This window comes from Cricetulus griseus, chromosome 3 (genome assembly GCF_003668045.3).
Source record: "Cricetulus griseus strain 17A/GY chromosome 3, alternate assembly CriGri-PICRH-1.0, whole genome shotgun sequence".
Classification (NCBI taxonomy): Eukaryota; Metazoa; Chordata; class Mammalia; order Rodentia; family Cricetidae; genus Cricetulus; species Cricetulus griseus.
Window position 1 is genome coordinate 254,009,792 of NC_048596.1, and position 18,416 is coordinate 254,028,207.

General features: G+C 46.3%; 1 protein-coding gene across 2 annotated transcripts in view; it reads right to left on the bottom strand.

Moving 5' to 3' along the window:
* The window catches only part of Slc22a23 (solute carrier family 22 member 23), a 188,265-nt gene that overhangs the window by 9,734 nt on the left and 160,115 nt on the right, over positions 1–18,416 (bottom strand). For both annotated transcript variants that reach the window (XM_027409267.2, XM_035442910.1), the window contains exons 5-9: positions 15,919–16,046; positions 8,176–8,278; positions 6,215–6,447; positions 5,225–5,257; positions 4,028–4,151 (exon numbers count right to left, since the gene is read on the bottom strand). In XM_027409267.2, the coding sequence (XP_027265068.1) occupies positions 4,028–4,151; positions 5,225–5,257; positions 6,215–6,447; positions 8,176–8,278; positions 15,919–16,046 (621 nt within the window). The remainder of the gene's footprint in view (positions 1–4,027; positions 4,152–5,224; positions 5,258–6,214; positions 6,448–8,175; positions 8,279–15,918; positions 16,047–18,416) is intronic.

Genomic DNA, 18,416 nt, shown 5'->3' on the forward strand with positions numbered 1-18,416 from the left:
CACCAGTGAGGCTTCTACAGAGACAAAAGAGAATGTTGTTTCTTAGAAACATAAAATTTTACAGCTCACTGGATAGCTTTACTTTGGGTAATGGCCTCTAAACAACCACGGCCCACAGGGTACTACAGGGAGCAGAGTGTAGGTCACAAATAAATGTGAACCACCAACATGAACATAGCCACCCCATGTTTACCTCCTCTTTTATAGCTTTTCTTGACTGCATTTATGTGAAGTTAAGGATGCACAAATATTGCACTCAATTGCTCATAAAAATGGAGAGCTGCCAGAATTATCCAGGTATGAACACTCACACAAATTGCCGAGTTACATATACAGTTCTCACTTGGTATCTGTAGGGGGGCTGTTTCTAAGACCCCCCAGGTCTTCAGATGTTCAAGTCCCTCTTAGAAAATGCTGACGTAGTGCATGGAACCTTTATAACTTTTTCATTCGGTATTATGAATAATGGTAGGCGCCTACCATTATTCAAAATACCAAACACAATGCAAATGCAGTGTAAATAGGTGTTTAGGGGGTCCTGGTAAGGACTATATATGTCCGGTAGCCATGGTTTATTGGGTATGGGTGTTTGGGATTAAACACAGGGCTGTGTTCATGCTCAGCACATGCCGTGCCATTGAGCCACACTCTGGTGCATCATTTCCTTAAACAAATGCTGTCTGTTTGTGGGGATGGACAGTAATTCTGTCTCTCTGTGATGCCTTGTCTTGAAGCAACATCAGGGCAGAAGACAGACATGGGGACCCTGCTCAGAGGGAAGAGTCTCAAGGCCAATCTGATGCACACCATCTGGACCAGAGTAAAGAGATAGGGCCGCCTGAGTAGAGGCAAGCAGTAGTTAGTAGATACAAAAGCAGGGAGAGTGCATGGGGCAAGGACAAAAGTCCATCACCAGAACTCCATGGACTGGTGAGGAATTATGCAGACTGTCAGCTCGTCAGGATCGCCTGCCCATTCTCTTCCCTTTGTCCTGTTGTTGTGAAGAAAGGAAGCCACTGTAGGCTGCAGGAGCTTCTACCTTCAGCTTCTAGATAACAGTGGGAAGAAAAGGTGATCCACCATAATAAAAGTCACTGGTTATTTCTAGATCATGTTTGAATGCCCAAGTCACTTCTGTCCAAGATGGAGAGAAACTGGGGAGAAAGGATGGAAACCGGTTTTTCCTAGCCCGTCTTCAACTCACCTAATGCCCAGAGCCTAGGAAACAAATCTCAGAAGCTGCTGCCTGGCTAGAGGTAAGCACAGTGGTCTGGAGGCTAAGTGGCTCCCCGCTATAGACCAAATCAAATCTTATTTCCATCCTGTGCGTAGGTGTTAGTATTCAGGCATCTGTACTGGCCTGTCCTTGGGGTTCTGACGGGATACACCCTCAGCTGCAGCCACTAAGAGCACCTCCTATGCACATTCACTATGTTCCCCTTTTAAAAGGGCCCTGACCACCTTCCATCCTTCTCTCTCTCTTCCTTTCCCTCTCCCTCTTTCCTCTCTCCTACTGCTCCTGTCTCCAGAGGCCAGTCTCCTCCCTTCCCTTTCCCCTTCTTATGATCCCTTTCCCTAATTAAAAAAAACCCTCTGCATGAACCCTGTTGCATGGTGTCTGCCTTTTAAATTTTCTTAAATTACAACAGTGGGTGGTATGGAAGTTGCATGTTTACCCAGTGACTCTCATGAGAATTCTTCATTGGCGTATTTGCAAGGAAAAGCTGCAAAAAACACTGGTGGGAAGAGTTCCCAGAGACTCTTTCAGCCTGGCTAGGAACTGGACTCAGTTTCCTTTTGCCATCTGCAGGTACAAAACATCACCCAGGGCCAAATATTTTTCTTGTTTGTCATCTTGGCAAGCTGAACATTAGGATGTATTTGTTCAATTTCTATCCCCAAATAATTTTTCCAGATTTGTATCAAAGAGGAAAAGGATACCACATTTCTTTCATTCTCACCTGCTAAGCACACTGACAAGGAGGCCAGAATTAAGGGGTGTCTTCCCCAGACAAGTACAGAGAGTCATGCAATGGCTGCCAGTGGCTACCAGAAACCCGGGACTAGTGGAGACTTGTGTTCTATCTGAGAGATTATCTTTCTGGATTCTTTTATAAAGGATGGGATTTAGCTAGGCGGGGAAAGAGTAAGTTGCTGTGTGCCTTCGGTGTTTCACAACTGCAAGCGCAAAACAAGCCTCTGGTCCATCTGCCTTTGACTCATGCAGAAGGCAGGAACTAGAGGGCTTACTAGCTGCCTAATTGCTTTTCCCTAAATATACAATGACTAGGTATTTTATTACAGGAACCAATAGCCAGCAGCCTCAGCTTGTATTATAAAAATCCAAGAGAGTGAGTCAAAATGAGGTCATGAGAAAATTCTGTTGTCAGCAAGGAGGTAAGTCCACAGTCCTGTCTACCTGCTCCCCGAGCTGGAGCCGTCCCAGCACCGGAGGGCCTGAAATAATTAGTCTCTCGGAGTCCCATCTGAATGTAACGCCTGCCTGCTTGTTCTTCTGAAGGGTGTTATCGTGCTGACTTCTGGGTTTCAGCTCACAGCTGAATAACAACTGCCCCCTCACAATTTCAAAAGAGCATGTGTGTGAGAAATGCTAATGCAATTCTAATAAGGAGCTCCGTGTGATCCATGCACGCCCTGCAGTACAAGCCTGCAGCACAAGCCCTGCAGGGGGAATAAGTGGCAGCTGCAGTGAAGTCGCTTACTGAGAATGCTTTGGGATTTGTACCTTTGAATTAGGAATATTTGCATACACAACTTGAGCTATCTTGGAGTAGGGAATCCCAGCCTAAACACAGATTCGTTTATGTCTCCCATATGCTTTGTGGAGCCTGAGGGTCATTTTATACAATATTTAAAACAATTTTGTCCACTAAACAGAAGTTTATGGACAAATGCTGTTTGTCCCATTGACATTTTTTTTTTCTTCTGCCACATCAAAACAAAAAAACAGTGTTGGGTTGGGAATGTTTTAGATGTCAGGTTTTGGGCTTCAGTAGTGTTCACCCTGTGTTAGGAGGAAGGTGTCTGGTAGAGGGGACTCAGTTAGGTGATGCTCTTTCAAATATCCCCCAATTTTATTATACTACAGTCCCAGTGGGATCAAATGCACCACTACCCAGGTACAGTAATCCCACTTTACAAACAAACACTTAGGACCTCTTATGAGGGAAAGACAAACTTTTCTCAGACCTGGATCTGCACGGCCTTACTTACCTACCTAGCCTAATGCTGGCAAAGTATTAGGCCCTTGATTTCTTTCTTAACTAAGTCATTGATATAATTTTGGATTAGTGATTAGGTTCTCAGGCCAGGAAGAAAAAAAGTTCTATCTAACAGTTTTCTAATTTGTTCATATATATGGCCTAGTCTGACCTTGGATTCTCTGATTCTTTGGCTTCCTCCTCCCAAGTGCTGGGATTGCAGGCATGCAAAACTAAAACCAGTTTACGGGGCGCTGGGGATTGAACCCAGGGCTTTGCTCATGCTAGGCAAACACCTCAGCTACATCCCCAGTCCTCATCTTTTTGCTGAGATGGGGTCTTGCTGTGTTGATCATGTTGGCTTGGAAGTCTCTACCCTCCTACTGCAGCCTCCTGAGAATCTAGGATTACAGGTGGGATGTACCTACCTTCTCTTTTGTCTGAAATAGCTTGGTCCTGAGTCAGTCAGTGGACAGCGCTTTTTACCACAATTCAGCAAAAGTGATTTACTTATTACTCCCCTTTCTATTTCTTGTCATGTTTCCTGTACCTTAAACAGTTCCTTGTCTCCCCTGGTAACTGTCATGATGGGACCTAGGGTTGAGTTCCCACCTGACCCTGAGAGTCAGGGTGAAGCAGATCATCAGACAGTGAGTCAGGCAGGCAACATGCCCTGCACTCCACCACACCCTGGTCCAGAGGCCTAGGTGGGGCAGAACTGATGACAGTTCTTACACACAGGCTGCTCTAGACATGGACCAATCTTGAGTTCTGAGAAGAAAGTCCTGCATTATCCCATCACCCACCTTATCACTGTGGGGGTGATCTCTGCACAGAAGAACACGCTGAGGCTCCCCACTGCATGGGATGCAAACATGCCCACGATGGAAAATGCGATGGAGAACTTGTCCTTGACGCTGTCACTCATCCCTGGGTAAGAATCCAAAGAAGGAGGCCATGAGGTAGGAGAGAAGGGAAGAGAACAGAAGCCAGACAAGGGGTGAACTGGGGTGAGGATTGGGGAAGGGAAGCCTGGGATAGCCCAGGAGCTCCCTCCTCCCCAATACCCAGTTTGTGGTACAGTTGGGCATGCAGTGACCTCTGGGTGGGCAGTCCTCTAGGCTTAGGAACCTGGAGCCCTTTAAACATTCTGCTGTTGGCCTCTGTAAGTCTCTTGGGCACCAAGCATGCTGAGCTCACAGTGGCCTGTAGAATTCCTCATCCAGAGGCTGTGCCAGGCAGAAGGCAGTCTGGGGGGTGGGGCCTGATGCCACAGTGGCATACCATCTGCCCTAGATTCCAGACGACAATCTCAGGGTTGACCCACCCAATCCAGAGTCAATGTTGATTTAAGGGTACAAAACCACACATGACCAAATGGAATAATTCACGAGCCCGGAGGAGGAAAAGCACTTAGCAATCTCTGTGCCTGGAGATTGGCACTGGATCCTGGCTGGCATGAGGCAACACTGCACACAGCGTTTTGGCATGCATTGGGGCCCTCAGGATTGCATGGAGGGCAAGTGCTCTCATAGGCACTGGTGGCATGGGATTGGTTGGGTCAGGCAGGTGGGACAGCAACATGGAGTATGGAGCAGCACCTCTGCTGTTCCCTTAGTTGGAGAGTGGCAAGCTTGCATGAGTCATGAGGAGATAATGGCTCTCCCTATAGCACAGCCAAGCCCCAACCCTTCTGCCTTCTCATCCTGATTAGCTGCTGGCCAAGGACAAACAGCACTGGTGCCGGATCAGGGGACTGGGAGGGCATGCATGCCAAGCTGCACAAAACCAGGGAAACACAAGTTGCTTTCTCTAGTGCAAGATGGGGATAGAGAATACAAATGTATGCTTATAGTGTCCAACCTACGGCCAACTTCAGCTGCAATTCTTGAAGGGCAAAGAGTGGAAGAAAGAGAGGAAACGAAAACCAGTTGGTGAGTCTTTGTGGCAATGGTTGTGTGGACACAATAAAAGACAAGGCAGCACAAGTGTTTAGGACTCACCTGAGTCTGGATGCTGGCTGTATTTGCCGATCACTGGAACCATGGAATGGGTGCGCCCACATGCACAGGGTAATGGGAGCGGGAAGAGACGAGAAGGCTTGTTAGGCATGGGACAACTGCCGAGTGTTCCCACGTGACTTGTTTCTAAGTGAACTTCCTTTCAAGTCTGAGTTGGTGCTGGCTGCCTGGGCAGTGGAATTCACACTGGACTAAACAAAGACCTTTTTGTGTGAAGAGAGGGCTGTGGTCTATTGACCACAGAGTCTGGGAGACAACGCAGTCTGAGAGAGGACCCAAGCAGATCTAAAGGGAACATCTTTGCATAGAAAGTTATTCAATGGGGCACTGGGCACCAGGAGCAGGCCCGTCAGGCCACATTTCTGCTTCCCCAAAGCCTGTTCCTCATAGCTACTTGCCCTTTGCCCAGAGTCCCTGTGGCATTCCTGTTCACTGCCAAATAGGATACTCTGGAGGCTATCCTGCCACATTTGCTCTAACTGAGTAAGTTGGACAGAAACTCTCTGGAAGGGCTGCTAGGTAGTGTCCATCCAGGGAGGCAGGGAGAATGGCCACTGCTCATTCATTCTGGTTATTGCCCAGCTAAGTATAGAACGTATAAGAACATGCCTAAGTGGAGCCTCATGGGAGAAAATTTATGTCCTTGGAGGTATGCCCTGAAAGAGGACATTAGGGCCACAGATCCCTTTCTTCTGTTGTTTCTACATGTCATGAAGGGAGTAGATTCCTCTGTCATATGCTCCTGTCCTGGTGTGTTGTCTTACTACAGGCCCAGATGGGTCAACAAACCATGGGCTACTTGAAAACTCCAAATCTATAGGCCAAACAAATCTTTCCCCTCTTTAAGTTGAGTTTCCCCCCAGGTATTTTGTTACAGAAACAGGAAGCTGCCATGCCTTCCAAGTGCTCTGGTAGTATGTCAGCCCCCTTCCCCAGCATCCTTCCCCTGTCTCCCTTGTCCAGCCTACTCACAGTTGAGGAGCCCAAGCTGCAGAAGTGAGGCCAGGGCGGTAAGGATCATAAAGAGCAGCAGCCCTCCCCTGCGCCCGAGGAACCTGACTACCACACACATGGCCAGGCAGGACGCCAGTGCGATGCTGGCCATGGTGTAGTAGTCAGCGTAGAAGTTCTCCAGGAGTGGCACCTTCACCTCGTGGCCCATCATGCTTCTTGCAAAGCAATGGTGGATTCCATACCCTGTCAGCCTGCAGGAGACACACACACACTGAGAGGGTGGGCAGTGTGCACTGAAAGGAGGGGCTGCCCAGTCTCCTAGAGATGCCCAAGAGACAGAGAAGCATTTTACATGTGACAGGAAACAACGCCGAAACTACATGTGGGCCCATGAGGGAGTTAAGTTCAAAGAGACATCAAAGAAATATCCGTGAGGTCCTTTCTTCACCCAGGTGTAGGACAAAGCACCTTCTTTAACTAATTTACTCTCATGTCAGCACAAGAACACAGTCATTTCCACTTGGCAGACCAGCAGATAGCACAGGGCAAATCTTGGTTGGTGCTAGAGCTGGTAAGAAGGGGAGGCCTGAGGACTCCAGCTCTGACCTCTGTGTGGCCTGGCTGGATTAGCACTGTAGGATCTGACTGGGATTGGATCTTTGCTCTTCTATTGATGGGTAGTAACACCTTTTGTACCTAAAAAAGTGAATTGGGTCCCTCAGTATTGTTGGCTTCACAGCGCTGTTCTAGCAGGAAAGCTGTAAAGAACGGGAGGCTGCTGCCCTAGCTGCTCTCCTTGAAGACAGCCTTGAGATCTTACACACACACACACTCACACATACACACACTCACACATACACACACTCATATATACATACATACACACTCATATGTACATACATACATACACACACATACACACACTCATATATACATGCACAGCCACATTCACACATATACACATATATTCACATACATACACTCATATATACGTGCACACACACACGCTCACACAGATACACACTCACCACATACACACACTCACACATATACACACTCACACACATACACACACACTCACACACATACATACACATACACACTTACAAATACACACACACACACACACACACACACACACACACACACACACACACCCCTCTTCCCAGATGACTTCTAATGCCTACTGATAGCTAATCTCCCAGATGACCTCTACTCTAACCAAAGGTCCACTTTGTACAGTCAGGGAGGATTAGGTTATGGAGCTCTGAGGTAAGACCGGAAGGAACTTCCAGGTACACACCTAGCCCTGGAACTGGGGTAGCCATAAAACTTCATGAACCATAGACCCAGCAGGCAGGGGTGAAACTGTCTGGAGAGGCCTCTTGAGAGAACCTGAATGTCTTCTCTGCAGTCAGGCAACACGCCTCTGACTGCAGTTGCCCTCTGCAGAATAGAGGACTCTGAGCAGATGGCCTGGTGGCCAGAACTGCATGCAGGAAGAGCAGTCCTTCAGAGCCTGGGTGGGGGCCCTGGCCAAGACCCCATGGGATCAACCCTTGTCCCTAGACAGTGCCAGGAACCCCAACCTTAGGAACTTCCCTAGAACTGGGGTGAAGGAGACTATCTAAGTCATTCTCATAGATGCATAGAGGAAGGGTATTGTTCTGAGGACACAAGTATTTGCAGGACCTTACCAGGCTTCCTGGCTTCCTTCTGCTCAAAGCCCCAGGAGCTCTGGCACCATGCAGGACACTGACATGGGGCAGGAGGCTGGGCTGAGGGCAATTTCAGTGCTGGCTGCCTAAGGCTTCTTGGTCCTTAGAACCTACAGATGGGCAGCCCAGGCATACTTTTGGGGCTTCTTTTATAGAGACAGGCTGAGACAAGTGGGCATGGGGCAGGCTGGGATTCAGGGTTCATCTAGGGTGGGAGTAGGGTCCCTCTGGCTCTGACTACATGTGTTTCCCATGACTTACGAGTTCACACATAGAACCACGATATTTTTCCACAGGTTCCGCGTCCCCACCACCTTCACGATGCACACCTTCTTGGGCCTCCGTGAAAGTTCTTTCTCTAGCTCTGCAAGAGACAGACCCAGGAGCTTGAGTAGGACCGAAGGTTCCAGACACAGTTACAACACAGCTTTTGTTTCCCTATCCAGGACCATCTGTAGAGGAGAAAGCCTTGCCTTTAAGCCAGGGGAGAGGGTCTAGGCTTACTGGCTGGAAATGTGCTCAGGAGACGCACTCGGTGGACAGATTTCCCCACCACAACTGAAAGGGCACAAAACACACTGTCATCATACGTTTCCAACCAAGCTCTGCTTATAGAACCAGGCCACGCATGGACAGACAGACATGCCTGGACGTATCACTCCATGGGAGTCTAGGCTACTGAGGCCCAAATTAGATCCTGCACATACTACAGGTGATTTCTTCCTGCTGGAAACTGCAACCAGCTATGTCACAGCTCAGAGCCCTGCCTAGCCTCGGGGGTTGGGAGAGATAGAATGTTTTAGGACTGAAGCTACAAACAACTTTAGAGGATGTGAACCTCTGAAAGACAAAACTATATGTCTATTTGTGTATACTCTCCCTCTCTCTCTCTCTCTCTTTCTCACACACACACACATTTGTGCATGCTTCAGTTAACAGTTGAAATTCTTTGGGGATGGGGTATAGCTCAGTGCCACAACCTGTGCTTAGGAGGCCTGAAGCCCTAGGTTCCACTCCCAGAACTCAAAAAATAAAACAAAGTGTTTGGGAGTGGAACAAGATGGACAATGTGTTAGGCTTCGAGATGTGACAGACTTTGAAGCTATATGACTGAGGCGCTTGTGAGGCTCATCCCAGCCCCAACTGTGTAACCGTGCTTCAGCGTTACCCTAACCTAGCTGGGAGTTTGCTCATGTCCTGGGGCTGGCCTGGCAGTCTAATGGGGAAGACCAGAACATGGGAAATGCCTCAGGTGGAAGGAGCTGTGTGGTTACTTGAGAGCAGTGCTCACACAGCCTTCTGGGCCCTTCTGCTCTCTAGCTGCCATGCCCTTGTGGAGTCATTCCCTACTTAGAAGCAAAAACAGGAAGATGCTTCCCAGGTCCACAAGGAGTCAGTGCATTAAGACTTGTCAATGTCATGAAAACAAAGAAAGACTGAAGAACTGTCAAGACCAGAGAAGATAGTAACCAGGTGATGGAAAACTGCACCCTGGACAGGACATTGGAGCACGAGGGGCCAGTGATAGGAAAGCCAGCACTGAGGAGAGGCTGCCATTTAACAACAGTGTATACTTGTGTCCACTTTCCTAGTTTTGACAAATGTATCATGGTAACAGCAGACTTTAGCATCAGGGGAAACTGAGTCAGGACTATGGACAAGTTCTGCACTGTCTCAACTTTCCTGTATATGTGAAACAGTTCCAAAATAAGACATTGAAAATTAAAAAATATCTGGGGGAATAGAGACAGAGGAAGCCGTGGGGCCTGGAGGCACATTCTACCCTCTCTGTGTGTCTGGGTTCTGAAGCCTTGGATTTAAATAATCACCATCAAAATTGTTTGAAAAACTGTATCCGGATTGAACATGTACACTTCTTTTCTTGTTACTAGTACCTAAACAATTCAGTGTAACAACTATTTTCACAGCACTGGCCATCATGAATAGCTCAGAGATTGTCTAGAGGGCACCAGAGTTTGTGTGGGGGGCTCTATGCAAACACTATACCATTACATACAAGGAAGTTGGACCCTTGTAAATTTTTGGTATCCTGGAGGTTCTGAAACAGTCCCTAGGTGTGGAGCAATGGCAGCTGTTGCCTCCTGCTCCCCTGAAGGCTGCACCTTTCTAAGTCAGCACACCCATCCTGGATGTTCCAACTCTCCTATTTCATTTTTCACAAACCTCATTCATAACAGTTTGAAGGAAAAATAAACTTATTTTAAATAGGGAGCTAGTAGCCCAGTGACCTATATGGTGGCACAGATTATATCCTGAGAGTTTGAGGCCAGCCTAGTCTACACAGAGACTTCCAGGCCAGCCAGGTTTATATTAGTGTGGCAAAAAGGCATACAGGGGAAGGGGCATTTAGACATTTTTTATTTAACCCGTTTTGTTTGTTATTAATGATGGGGTTCTACTATGTTGCTCAGACTGGTCCCAAACTCATGAATCAAGTGGTCCTCTGGCTTCAAGATTCATAAATTCTTGGGATTATGAGCATATGCAATCATACCTAGCTCTAAATAAAAGATTTAGACTCACTGTCACCCCAGCCAGGACACAGAAAAGACAGAATAAATCTTTCCTCTGACTGAAGGAGGATGTGCCAAGTTTCCAGAATATTCTTCTTTCTCATATTTAGGTATGGGTGAGAACTTGGCCCAGGCCCACATGGCTGGTATTCTGGCGGCCTGTCCACAGACCCTGTCATCTCCAGAAGTCTCCTGTTGTGTCTTAGCTAATTTGACCTGTAGCCCTTTCTCTATGACTAAGGAACAATACACTCATGAATCAATCACTTTATGAGTGGGTCAGGGGATACGGTCTGCAAATTAAGTCACCAGGTGATTCTGTCATTGTTTAAATACCACAGAGGGTTCACAGAACCCTAGGTGATACCAGGAGGCTTCTGGGTAAAGTCAGAGATATGAAAAACAGGAGATGTGTGAGGCTGCTGTCAGCCTCACACAGTACACTGCTTTGTAAGAAACACTTAAAATTTATGGAAGCCATTCTAAAACAACAGTAGAAAGAATAGTTTAGTGAAGACACAAGCCACCAGTCTTTTTATTGTTATGCACTGTCTATCACCGTGTGTGCCAGCCTTCTAGAGAGCTGGCATTCTAGAGAGCTGGCAGTGCGACCCATGCACATAAGACCACCACCACAAGCATGAGGAAATGCACCTCACTCTACGAGAGCTACAATACTTAGAAAATGATTACTCTGTGAAAAGCCTAGGGACTGTAGTGGTGTGTGCACTGGTGACAGACACTTTGCTGCATAGTGCAGGACTGTGTTTGTTAAAGAGCTTGGAAACACGAGTGGTAGATAGTCTCAGCTTCAGTGGTCTGGTTACTTTCACTGTTACAGACACATCAGAAGTCAGCTGTCATAGGCACCCTTTCTCAGCAGTCTTTCAAGATGGAAATCCAAACATCTGTCAGCATGTTTATAAGAGTTTAAAGTTGTTTCTTTTTCAAGAGTGAACCATGCACAACTGCTAATATATTATTGTGAATGAAATAGTATGTCAAGGAAGCTATAGCAATTGTATTATGACCTGAGGGTTTTTTTTTTTTTTAAATAACATTAAACCCTGGAGCCCAGTCTAAGAATTGACTGTAGTCTACAGTGGTAATTGCATTATTCTAAAGGGAATTAAATTAACTTTCCAGCACTATTGATGTTATGTCAGGGTCTCTGTTACTCATACCACTGGCTCGTCATCAACCACATCAAACTTTCACAGCTTTAAGTGTTTTCTTCTGGGTTGAAACATATGTGTTCCAAATTGTAGGAAGCATTAGCTAACTGCTGGGACCCCGTGAGGTCACCGGAAATAAGGAGTTCTTGTCTCTCTAGCCCAAACTTCTTGCATTAGGAAATAAAAGCAAACAGGTGCCAGGCAGAGCGCCCCAGTCTTCTTGGCTCAGTGCTGTCAAAGAATTTCAAACTGAGACATAGGCAGATTTAATGTTGGCATGCCAGCTGGCCCCATCCCTGCTCCACATTCCTTGACCACTGTGGTCAGTGCACCAGGTCTAGGAGCAGTGAGCTTTCTTCTTAAGCTCCTTGGAAGAGCTGCCCACTGTAATGGAGGTCTCAACTCCCTAATGTTAACTCCAGTCTGAAAATATTAAATGGGGAATTCTGGAAACGAGAAACTCATAAATTGTATTGTCATAATTGTTCTAGCTTTGTTATTAGTTGTCATTAAACTTTTCCTGTGCCTAATTTGTAAATTAAATGTTATTGTAGATATGCATTTATAGGGAAAATCAAGCCTGTGGAAAAAGGTGGGCTCTATCCATGGTTTTAGGCACCAATGGAGCACAGTCCTGGCAGGTGCTAAGCCCTGAGGATATGACAGGGCTGGCGTGCAAGCTCTGAGCTGATGCAGGAGGCAACAAAGAGTTGTTGCCTGGTCTCTCTATATCTTCCTAAGGGTAGCAGAGAGGGAAGGCAATGGAAGCATACCCTGGGCAGTCTCTCTGGGACTGAGCTTGGGTACCTTTGGATTGCTTAGCCATGAGGCTGCCCACAGAGGGCTCTGTAAGAGAGGTCAAATGACTCCTGCTCCCTATAGACCTCTCTCCCCATGGAGAAGAAAAGGGCCATGCATGTGCCCTCTCTCCACCGAGTGACACTTCATTGAGCAACTTCCCAGGGAGTATATTGGGAGTGGGAACTCAGTGTTCCTCAACACTCAGCCTCTCCAGTCCCCACTAATCACCTGTAAAATAGGGAGAGCTGAAGCTTCCCTTTGTGTGAGACTCTGAGGAGGGTGGAATGTTCTCAAAAGATTTTCCTGGGTCTCCCAATCTCTACCCTTTGTCTCTTTGCCGGCCTCACCATCACTGAAAGCAAAGGGCTAAGCAGGACTCTGACACAAGGTTAGTTGGCCTTCCTTTCTTTTCTGTGGGCTACAGTCAACAAAGAAAGAGCAGTCTTTTCTTCCACTGTAAGTGTTCAAAATCTTGAGTCAGGCCTGGGAAGGAGAGCTGTCATACTTGGGCATATCATGACACTGTGAGAATGACATTTGGGAACACACCCAAGTGTCTAATTCAGCTTTACATGCTGCCAAGACCACTACTTAGGCTCAAATAAAAACTGAAGAGAGCTTTAAAAGAATAGAAATGGGAAGTTTTGGGATATTGGTTTTCTTTTAGCATCAATCCAATGCTAGCATGCAGTAACAGGGCACAAGGCCCCTCCTCATTATTACATCGCAGCGGAAGGCACTTTTTTGCCCAGAGGCACCCTAAGGAACAGCCCTGCCTCTTGGCTCCGGAGCCCTGGATTCCTGTATGTCATGAATATTCATGGATGCTGCTCTGGTATTGGGGTACAACCTGGGCTCTGCAGCAGAGTCTCTGTGGGGTAGAGGTAATGCTGACAAACTCCTCTTTACAGCTGACACAGGGGTAGAGGCTATGTAGAGTATGATGGACAGGACTTTGCTGAGCTGGGGTCTATAGGAGGAAGAACATGGGAGCTGGACACAGACCAGAGGCCTGGGGGAGGAAGAGATTAGGTAGGGTATCTAAATCTATATGTAAGCTGGGGGGCTCTCTCCTTATGATCTCGTGGGGGGGGGGCACTAGAGCAGGTGATGATGTGACTGTATTGTTCCTGGGCTGCTGATGGAGGAAGGGAGGACACAGTGACAGGCAGAACAGTGAGTACACATGAAATTTAGTTGGGTAGGAACCCCAAGCTTGATGGGGGACCTACAGGAGGAACCAGGATGTACAATTCTGAGCTAAGGCAGTTAGAGTCCCAGAGAAAACAGTCTCTTCCCCCACATGCTGGACAGTTTTACACACTATTGTCTGAATGCATCTGAATGGGTGTTAGATAGAGAGCCAGGGTGAATTAGCACGCTACAGTGACCACAATAAGGATGGCATATCCTGGTGAAGGGTGAAACATTTCTCCTCTTTGTTAGTCACCAAGGGGGACAAATCACCTCTTACTTGGCCCCCTGTCTGAGACACAGAAGAGTGATAAGCCCCAACCAAACTTACAAGCAAAGAATGGGGTTAGAGGAGAGCTAATATCACTTTCCAAAATTAGGGATGAGTCAGTGTAATTAGGATTGAGAAAACAAGCTTTTCCCAGATAACATTTTAACCTGAAAGAGGTGGGGTGTGATGATTTAATTAGAGGGCCAGGGACAAATGTGCAGTAAGACTTGAGGACAGAAGCTTGCAGGAAGCTATGTGATGGTTCAAGCCAGGCAGGCGTGGCCCAAAGGGTCCCTTAATAGCATCCTTCCCTATATGTTTCCATTGTCCCCCTCTTCTCAGCAGCACAGTCAACCCACTTTGGCTACACTTCCTGGGTTCAACTCCCACTCAACTACTTAGTAGCCAACTGACCTCTGGCAAAGCAACTCAGCCTCTCACCCCTGCAAATAAGGAGTACCACAGTAACCCTTGTAAATGGACTGCTGTGAAGAAACAGGTTCACATGCATACCACATATAGGATGGATTCAAACTCGATTCAAAATGAGTTGATCTTTGCATATCACTTAGAAGGGGACTGGCACATGGGTACTATGTATTGTCTCATTTACTAATACTGCTCCTGAGAAAGGGGGTCCTCTGAAGAGCCAGCTCAATACTCTTCATGGCTTGTATCCTTCATTCCAGGGAATTCGGAGCTGTTGGTTGGCCTGGTTGTTCCTGCTTGAGATGAAGGATTGGTAGACCACATCTCACCCAGCAAGTGGTTGTGGCCCAGCCTTTATTTCCTGGGCACAGGTAAAGATAGGTATGCCACCCTTGTTGGGCCCCCATCTTCTAAATGGGAGTCTAGTAAGGGTGCTAAAAGCTCCTAATATCCAGGTTGCTCACACTCCCCTCCCCATTGGAAAGGGGGACCTGCAGTGTACATTCTCTTGTCTGGCACAGGTTCCTCATCACCAGTGTCTCAAAGTCAGGCTTACCTAGTTACTTTGACTGCAGCAATTTGTCACTACCCTCTATCCTTCTGCTTTAGTACTTTACCCCTCCTACTGAGTGTACACGGAAGACCCCCTTATGTATGTATCCCATCTGTGTGAGCTAGTGTCATGTGTCATTGAATGCTTAGTGAATGTCTGTATTCTGAATAAATGAATGAGTGAATGTCCATCACATGATTCTAGTCATTGGGAAAGTCTAGTCATATTCTCTTCCCTCACCCCTCTCTCTCTTACTATGAGTTACTTTCCTGGGGGAGGGGTTTACAAAGCATACAGGTTTTCATGTTAACATGGTGGGTCAAAGGGACTGCCGTTTTCCAAAGGGACTCTTTAGGTCCCTTGCATCAGAGTATCTTCTAGAGCTCACTACAAGTACACATTCCTAGGGCTTCTTTCAGATCTTCTAGGGCAGTATCTTGGCATGTCAGGAAGGAAGCCAGGAACCTGGCTGTGAAGAACTTCCCGGTGACATTTACAGACTCCCAGCTTGAAAGCCCCACTTAGCTTATGCTGATGCCCTGATTCACAAGAATTCTATGGATCTGAACCACTCTACAAAAATAGTCCATGTTTCCATTTCTTCCCTTGACCAACAAATAGGTCATGGCCATAAATAGACAATGGAAGCCCTTGGAAGATCATACTCAAGAAGAGAGGTCACTTACACCATCCACAGCCTGAGCCAAGGTTTTAAACATGGAAAGGTGGTGCTGGGTGTCACAAAGCCGAACATGCCTGATAAACACTGGTTGTGTGTGTATCCAACTCACACCCAGCTTCTGGTTTTGTATGGGCTCTAAAGAACATGATGAGTGTGTTCAACTTGATTGTGAAAGAAACTAGCTCCTAAAGCAGAGAGGATTTCAGTTTGTTTTCACTCTCAGACTGTAGCAGCCTCTGCTGCCTTTCCAAAACTTTCCAAACCACATGGGCACAGGAGCATAAGCCAAACACTAGCCAGGACAGTTACTCTGGACGAGAGAACTGCCAGCCCTCAGGTGCCCTGGCCAGCCATAGTATCCTTACCTGGCATCACTCCCTTGATGTCACTCTCAGGGCTCACACAGTTCTTCTGTGTGATGTACAGGATCAGCTTCTTTGCTGCCTCAAACTGCTGGGTAGCCATTAGCCATCGGAGAGACTCGGGGAATATCCTTCAAAGACACAAGGGGAATACCTGAATGGCTTCCATTCTGTTTTGTTTCAGTTATATGTTATGAGGAGAGTCAGGATGGACTCTGGTAAGAGGTTACCATGATAAACTGACACCGGCCTTGCCAGTTCACAAGAGTCTTTAAATGGATCTAACAGATGGAAAACTTGATATTGCTATGATCTGAATGTTGGTTCTTTCATCTCCAAATGGAAGGCTATAATAAAATATATTCAAATTATAGGCATTTTAAAAAATAATCAACATTAATGTTTACTGGTCTGTATTTATTAAAAATTAATTTGAATATCAAGACTTGAATAAGTAGAAATGCCCCAAAATGCCATCAGTAAAATGTGGCATTTTAAAGTCCGATCTTTTCTTTATAATGGAACAATGGAACAAATGCCAATGTCTATCTATGTTTTAAATTCCATCTTACTGATGTATTTGGATGTAATGTCTTTTCGTAATTTATTGAGATTGTAACTCATTAACATTCATTTTTCCTTCAATATATGAACTTAAAACCTTATAATTTAATGTATCAGTGTAGCCACATCTTTGTTTGATTCTGGTACCTGTAATTTGTGTTAGGACCTCCTCTTGCCTTCGTTAATCTGACAGTGCAGGTTACTTTGTAGGTTGTAAAACCTTAAAATATACAATAATGGGGAGGGTCAAGGTAATATAATTTATACCCAGTGTTCATGGACACTAACCTCACAAAAGAGAATGAAATGTCATGAATCAATGATGTTTGAGTAGTTTCATTTTGTTCAAATCAGTCTGTATTATGCAGCCATCTTTGTTTGCAGAATTTCCCAGAACAGTGCTAGACCTAGGGTACACACCTGATCCTCAGGAAAAGATTCTTCCTCTTGTCCCAGGCTTCAGAGCCACAGGCAGAGACCAAACTGCACTCAGTAGGCATGGCCCAATGGCTTCCAAATTGACAGGCCTCTGGGACACTGTATTATCCCTAGTAGTCATTCAGTCTTTAGCTCATTTTGTCATCCCTAAGCCTGGGTCCTCAGACAATCGGGTTTGCATAACTAAAACCAATCTACCTAAAGGTCTTTTGGGATTGCAAGGCGTGTAGTATAGGCTTGAATTGCAGGCATGGTGATCTTTCATGTTTGAAGAGATGGGTGTGGGCCTCTCATGAGCTCAGACTCTTGCTGGGTACTAAATGGGTTTCTTTTTCACTAAGAGGTGAACTGAGCATTGTCACTTCAGGTCCATCTGTGAGGAATCTACTCTTGACTTCAAGTCTTAGGGAGGGAAGCCTCTGTAAATGTGGTAAATAAGGAGAAGTGCATTGTAGCTCAGATAATAAAAACCCAGAGACAGATATTTGGTTCAAGCCTGAAGATCAGAGAAGCCAATCAGCCAAGCCACTAGCTCTTACCTCTACCTCAGACAGAAATGGGTGATCCTGTCTCCTCAGAGTACAATGCCTTCCCTGTCTGGAAACTGAATCTCACATGAGACCCTTTGCTTCTTCCATTTATACCTCCCTAGTGCCGGGAATAAAGGTCTAAGCTCTGTTATTCTGTTTGGCTGATTCACTCTTGTGTAGTCCTGGGTGGTCTTGGGTTCACAGACATCTATCTACCTGTGTCTCCTGAGTCCTGGGATTAAAGGTGTGTGCCACCACTGCCTCTATGGCTAACTAGTATGGCTGCTAGGATTAAAGGTGTGTATCAACACTGCCTGGCTCTATGGCTAGCTTTGCATTTTGATCTCCAGTGGCCTTATTAGATCATAAAAATATATCACTACAGTACACACACACACACACACACACACACTCAACTTAATGAGTGACGTGGACCAGACCCTGCATGTATGACATAGGATGGGACAGGGCCCCTGAGGAAGGCAATGGCTGAGACTCAAAGGAGAGGCAGAACCCTACTGGATCTGTTTTGGAAAATAAGTGAGTTCTGGGTCAGCTCAGCATGTGTGCTGTGTGGGGACAGCACCCCGAGGGAGGGCAAGGGAGCATGAAACTGTATACTAGATTTCAGGAGGTGTCAGCTGGTAAATCAGCAGGCTGGGTAGGAAATGGGAAGAGATGAGGTGAAAGGGGAGGAGACAGGAGAGGAAGACAAATGAGGAAGAAGTACAAATGGCATGGATTTGGAGCTACTGTTGGTAGAGAATCTAAGGACCAGCAGCCGCAGGACCAGGGTGAAGGGAAATCAGGGCTGCACTCTCTCAGGGATACAGGTGGGCTCACAACAAACATCATCCTCTCGTTCTATCTCCCAATGTTCTTTTTCTAAGTAGTTTCTTTCTGTTTTCACGTCTTATATACCTATTTTTAAATCTAGATTCTATATATGATAGAAAACATGCACTGTTT